We start from the raw sequence: 6,694 nt of genomic DNA on the forward strand, positions 1-6,694 counted from the left end.
AAAAGTTGACGTGCCAATAGATTCTCTCAATTAAGTGTTTTTTTTGTTTTTTGTTTTACGTCATTTTAATTAATCTCTGATAAAAGACTTGGGTAAGGTTATCCGTTGAAAACATAGGGGTATCTTATACAGTCACCAAAAAGCAGGGGCATGTCTAAATCACCCTTAATTTTTGGCCTTTTTAATTTTTTTTTTTCGTCTCTCCCTCTCTCAGTCTCTTGTGTGTGAGAGAAAGGCAAGAATGCACAACACCATCGTAGGCGAAAGCGAAACCCACCTTTCTTCAATCTAAATTATTTGGAGGCTAAGCAGAGAACGTACATTGGGGAAGTAGAGCTAAAGATCGTCTGTCCATGGTGGAGGAGTGTTTTCGGATCTAATCCACCCTCCAAAAAAGGGAAAAAAAAAAAAAAACCCAAACGTGTGGGTTCGAATTTTAACCATGGCGGCGCACTCTAGCCGTGGTGAGAAAGGAGTTTCACTGATGGTGATGCTAGCGATGTTGTTCTTTGTTTTCTTGACCTTGTTCCCGCTACCGTGCGCTTGTCGGATGGGCAAAATTTCTCGGCAGAGACTAGAGGTTCAAAAGCACTTGAACCGTTTGAACAAGCCCGCTCTGAAGACCATCCAGGTATCTGTTTCTTCCTGTATTATTACTAAATTTGTTTTTCATATTTTCACTTTGAACAATCCCTCTGTGAATAGTATCGAGGTCTCTGTTCCTTGCTTTTAAAAAAAAATCTTTTGGTATTTGGGATCCCGTTTCCTAAGTGCGCTTGAATGTGTCTTTTGTTTTTTTGTAAATTTTTTTCTAGGAGATTTTTTTCCTGCATTATTACTAATGGGGTAATGCTTTCTTAATATTTTCACTTTTTATTGTTTGCAGAAATGAATATCAGAAAATGCTATTTTTGTCCATTTAGTTACTCTATCCGTCACACTCAAATCGTTTTTTATTTTTATTTATTTATTTAAAGGATGTTGATCTACTTGTTATTATTTATTTGGGTTGGTGTTTAATTTTTCTCCATTGGAGCTTCATTTCTTTATTGTCATTTTCCTGTAAAATGGGTTTATTTCTTTATGTTGATATTTGTAATTATTTCTTGGTATTTTACTTTAATGGTAATGAGTTTTAGATTTCTTATTTTCTAGTCTGTTTTTTGCTGAAAAAAAAAAAAATAACAGAGCCCAGATGGAGATTTAATCGACTGTGTTCATGCCTCTCATCAGCCTGCTTTTGATCACCCATTTCTCAGAAACCATACAATTCAGGTTTCATCTCCTGTTATCTACTTTGTCTACTCTCTCCCCATCTAAATTTTTTTTTTTTTTTTTTAATTAAGTTTATATTGTGTGTGTGTGTGTGTGTGTGTGTGTGTGTGTGTGTGTGTGTGTGTTTCAGATGAGACCCAGTTATCATCCAGAAGGGCTTTATGATGAAAGCAAGATCTCTGCAAAGCCTAAAAAGAAATCAAACTCTATTACTCAGCTGTGGCACTTAAATGGAAGGTGTCCAGAAGGCACCATACCCATCAGAAGAACAAAGAGAGATGATGTTCTAAGAGCAAGTTCAGTTAAAAGATTTGGAAGGAAGAAACACAGAACCATTCCTAAGCCCAGATCTGCTGATATTGACCTCACTAGTGAAAGTGGTCATCAGGTAAAAGCAAAAGATAAAATTAAAAAAAGAAAGAAAAAAGTTGTTCAATTTTTTTCATTTTCTTTTCTTGCTTTTTTGTTTTTTTTGTTCACTCTTTTCTTAATTAATTGCATCTTCTGTTTTGTTTATTTAGCATGCAATTGCTTATGTGCAAGGAGGTAAGTACTATGGAGCGAAGGCAACCATAAATGTATGGGAACCAAAAATCCAAAAGCCTAACGAATTCAGCTTGTCTCAGCTCTGGATCTTGGGTGGTTCTTTTGGTGAAGATCTCAATAGTATTGAAGCTGGTTGGCAGGTATTATTTTCTCCAAAAATATAACAAAACCTTGAAAATAAATCAAGAACCCTTTTTCTATTTCTCTCTCTTATGGTTTCTTCTTTCTTTTGATCTTATAAAAAAAAAAAAAAAAGGTGAGCCCAGATCTTTATGGAGACAACAACACAAGACTCTTCACTTACTGGACTGTAAGTTTCTCCACATAACTTTCCTTACTTTTTTTTTTTTTGGGTTCTTTCTTTATTGAGAGATTTACTGGGCAGACCCTATCTGTTACAATTTTATTACAAAAACTCCCTTACTTTATAAGTTTGTCAGTCAACAAATCTTGCCTTATGAATCAGGCTAGCATGGCTAACTTAAATCTTACCAAGGGTCGTTGGGCCCAGTTGAATTATCAAATTGGAAATCAAACATCATGACCTTCTAGATTTCATGGAAAAACTCATATTCAAAAGAAGAAAAAAAAAAAAACCATTTTGAGGTTGATGGAAGGTGATGAAAATGGATGGCTATTGAACTCCCAAATTTAAAGTTAAAATTCAATTTATTCTCTCTGAATTCTCTAATGGTTTTCTCTCATAAATTTTTTCAGAGTGATGCTTATCAAGCCACAGGTTGCTACAACCTTCTCTGCTCGGGTTTCATTCAAATCAACAGTGAAATAGCAATGGGTGCAAGCATCTTTCCTGTATCTGGATATCGTGGTTCCCAATATGATATCAGTATACTTGTCTGGAAGGTAAAATCCAAAGTACCAACTGCTACCTATACCAGAAGATATATATATATCTAAAATGGACCCATACAAGAGAAAAAATATATATATATATATATATATATATAAAATGGACCCCATGAGGAAAAAAGATGCAGAGAATCTTTGATAAATTATTTTGGATCAAATTGCATTATTTTCCTACTAATTGATTAAATTATTTAATTGGGTATTATTATTATTATTTTTTCTAGGACCCAAAAGAGGGGCACTGGTGGATGCAATTTGGGTCTGATTATGTGCTTGGGTACTGGCCTGGCTTCCTCTTCTCATACTTGACTGAAAGTGCTTCCATGATTGAGTGGGGAGGAGAGGTAGTGAACTCACAACCAGACGGAGAGCACACTTCTACTCAAATGGGTAGTGGACATTTCCCCGAAGAAGGGTTTGGTAAGGCAAGTTACTTCAGAAATATTCAAGTTGTTGATGGATCCAATAATCTTAGGACCCCTAAAGGGATTGGCACCTTCACTGAGAAATCCAACTGCTATGATGTCCAAAAGGGAAATAATGATGATTGGGGCAACTACTTTTACTATGGTGGTCCTGGAAATAACCCTAATTGCTCATAGAAAGAAACTCTAATTCCTTTTTCCTCTCTTTTCCATATGTATCATTCAATGTTCTCCAGTGGCCTTTTTTTTTTTTTTCCCCTTCCTCACTTCTTGACACCCTTTTGGGGGTTAGATGGTAGTGTCTGTATTGTAAGTTTGATCTGTTTTTCATTTTACTCTCCATATAAGTGATTGGAGAGGAGGTCAAGTTTCTTAAACCCAAGAGAAGCATGCCTTGCTTAGCTCCCACTTTGTATGTATTTGTTTGTATGCTCCTATCTTAGGAGTGGTTTGTTCAGCTATTAGTGAATGAATGAGGCTTTGACGTTGGGTATTTATATGCCAAAGGGGTTCTAATTCTAATTCTAAATCTGGTTGGATAAATAAGAGGTCAACTAGCGTTATTAAGGTGGTATGGATTTTAACCTTATTAAGGTCCTTGGACTCACCTTGTGGCCTCCAAAAAACATGATCTGGTGCTTTCGGGATTGCAGAGGACAAAATTCTGTGAACATTGAAAAAAAAATCCAAAAAATAGGAGAATTTTAAAATAAAAATATTTTTTACCATTGAATTTTAATTTTGGGAGTTATCTGGAAGTTTGGTAGCCGTCCTCTTTCAGAACCTTGGATCAAGTTTGAAAGAAATCGATTTTAGATTTTTTTCTTTGAATCTGAGTTTTTCAATGAAATTTAGAGGGCTTTACAGTGTTGGATTGCTGATGTGGTAATCCATTTCAACAAAATGACCCTTAGTAACGGTTAAAATCTTACTATGTTAGTAAGAAAAGTGTAAATCTTACTATGTTAGTAAGGAAAGTGTTTTGTAATAAATTAATGTCTTTCACTTGCTTGTTTTGATTTAGGCTTTAATGGGGGACTTGCCCCCACTAGCATTACTTGAAAAAGGTCGAAGTTTTGGGTATTGCTTTGCACGTGAGTGGATGACTTTATGTGAGCAACATCACTTGCACCCCCACCAAACTTTTTGAAAAAAATAAAAAAAATAAAGTAAAGTTGGTCACATGTCCTACGCTGTAAATCTTTTGGTTAATTCCATTCCATTATTTGCAAAGCTCTTTGATTTCAAAAGCAGCTTCTTAAGGAAAAAAAAATGTTGAAAAAGTCGAATGCTTTCTTGAGGGCTTTAAGATGATTTTGATCAAATAAATATTCAAGTATTTATAATCTCTTAAAATATGCTTTTTTAACCTTGAACATTATTAGGCTTCGTATAGGGTTGAAAATGAAATAGTTGACTAGTCAATGATAACTTCTGTCTTCTTAAGAAAGGTCAAAGCAAACTATTGGGATACATTGGTAAAAAAAATTATAAGGAGGTGCCATTTGGTAGTTAACTGTTAGAGAAAGGAATAAAGTGGAACTAGACAGCATAGTATATTAACGAAGTGAGGATTTGAATGTTGAAACCATGGCTCAGATCACGTGAGACCGTTACGAAGGGAATCACAAGTTGTTAATGGTAAGACAAAAAGGCTAACAGAGCATGTATGCTTATGACGAGAACATAATCGAAGGATAAGGGGGTCAACGGGAAGACATGTGGGAAGATGTAACGGCCACATCATCTGTCACCTAGAGTTAGGTGTAAGCTTGTCCCGGAGTTACCCAGGAGCACCCATGTAATATCATGTAAGGCTCGTTATGAAGTCATGTCAGCCCCCGTACCAGGGCATATCTGTTAGCTTAGGGTACGTGTCAGCCCCGTGCCAGGGCACACTTGTTAACCTAGTGGCATTTTCGTAATAAGGGAGTATGACCGGCCTCTACTTTTGATGTTTCCTTCTGGAAATCTAGTAAAGACTTAGCATACACTTTGTAGGAAGGGTGTCAGTGCTATCCCAATCCTCGGCCTACACCCACGTTGTTGAAGCCCTTGAAGCCCAGCTCCGTGGAAGTCCCGCGTGTCATAGGATCATCATTTGCTTGTAACGCATCTATTGCTTTTGTAACGCGTTACACCGTGTAATTGAATATTATATCAACAAAGTTACCTCCGGGCTTTATCTCGTGTTACCTCGTTTACTTGTTTGCTAGCTACGTGTGTGTGGTGTACGATCATTTTACAGGCTTGCAAGTGGATTTGACCCCCTTGCGTCGCACGACCCCGCTTCGAAAGAATAGGGCCGTGACAGTTGGTATCAGAGCAGCAGTTGTTTGAGCACAGTTGGTATTCCCCCTACCTATTCCCCCGAGATTCCATTTAGTTCACGCGAACGATGGTAAGAGGAACTACTAGTACCGCGGATCTACCCGCTCCAAACACACCAACACCACGTACAAATAAGGAACGCATTGAGGTATTGGAGGAAAAGATAGGTATGCTATCCGGTATTGTTGATGGTATTGCATGAATAGATGATCGCCAGAGCACGCTGGAGGAAGGATCCGAGACATTCAGAGCTAGAATGACAGCCCTCGAGGAAGATACCCGAGACAATCTAGCCGTCTTACAGGAACAGATTACGAAGCTCACTACGAAAGTAGGCCTCCTGGTCAGAGCCGTCGGTAACGAACGGCTTACTAGTAGTGATGCTTCTCCCTCGCGCTTGCGAGTACCCGAGCCACGTACCTTCAATGGTGTTCGCGATGCGAAAGAGCTCGAGAATTTCCTGTTCGACATGGAGCAATACTTCCGTGCAGCTCGTCCGGATTCCGAAGAGGTAAAAGTAACAAATGCTTCTATATATCTTGCAGGTGACGCCAAGCTATGGTGGCGGACAAAGTACACTGAGATGGAAAGTGGCCAATGTTCCATCGATACATGGGAGAACCTCAAGAAAGAATTGAAGCACCAGTTCTTACCAAAGAACGTGGAGTTCATTGCCCGCAGAAAGTTGAGGCAACTCCAACATACAGGTACAGTTCACGAGTACGTCAAGCAGTTTTCCGCCTTGATGCTTGATATCCGTGATATGTCAGAGAAAGATAAGCTATTCTCATTCTAAGAAGGACTCAAGCCTTGGGTTCAGACAGAACTCCAACGGTAATGTGTGGAAGATCTCGCGTCTGCAATTGCAGCAGTCGAGCGGTTGACTAATTATACTCCCGCGGGAGGGAGCCAACAGTATGTAAATCCTCAGTCGAAGGGTTACTACCAGCAACCTGAATACACAAAGAAGTCTTCGAATGGCAAGAATGGAAGGCATAGAAAGAGTTCTAGTCCGGGATAATCACGGAACTCCTCTCCTTCACAGAGCAGAAGTACCTCGCCAGTCAAGCGTCGTCACAAGCATGGATGTGTTTTGTGTGGTGGGCCTCACAAGACATTCAAGTGCCCACAGCGAGCCAAACTGACTGCACTATTAGCTTCCCAGAGTGACCCTAGTCACGAGAGTACGAGTGGGCGAGATCATGAAGATTCTCCTCACATGGGAGCCTTGCATCTTTTGAATGCAA

At 38.8% G+C, this 6,694-nt stretch overlaps 1 protein-coding gene across 1 annotated transcript; it reads left to right on the top strand.

The window, feature by feature from the left end:
• Positions 1 to 205: 205 nt before the first annotated feature.
• LOC147384401 (protein neprosin-like) lies at positions 206 to 3,615 on the top strand. Its single transcript, XM_086425985.1, has 7 exons — positions 206 to 631; positions 1,189 to 1,275; positions 1,406 to 1,663; positions 1,797 to 1,961; positions 2,078 to 2,131; positions 2,539 to 2,685; positions 2,916 to 3,615. The coding sequence occupies exons 1-7, from the start codon at positions 443 to 445 to the stop codon at positions 3,291 to 3,293; spliced, it is 1,278 nt and encodes a 425-aa protein (XP_086282111.1). The 5' UTR covers positions 206 to 442; the 3' UTR covers positions 3,294 to 3,615.
• Positions 3,616 to 6,694: the final 3,079 nt, after the last annotated feature.

The sequence above is a fragment of the Akebia trifoliata genome, chromosome 15, assembly GCF_017979445.1.
Source record: "Akebia trifoliata isolate Shusen 1 chromosome 15, ASM1797944v1, whole genome shotgun sequence".
Classification (NCBI taxonomy): Eukaryota; Viridiplantae; Streptophyta; class Magnoliopsida; order Ranunculales; family Lardizabalaceae; genus Akebia; species Akebia trifoliata.

Coding starts and splice junctions, on each gene's coding strand:
- LOC147384401 (XM_086425985.1), top strand. CDS start 443: ATGGCGGCGCACTCTAGCCGTGGTGAGAAAGGAGTTTCACTGATGGTG. Junction 632..1,188: donor CCGCTCTGAAGACCATCCAG/GTATCTGTTTCT, acceptor AAAAAATAACAG/AGCCCAGATGGAGATTTAAT. Junction 1,664..1,796: donor CTAGTGAAAGTGGTCATCAG/GTAAAAGCAAAA, acceptor TTGTTTATTTAG/CATGCAATTGCTTATGTGCA.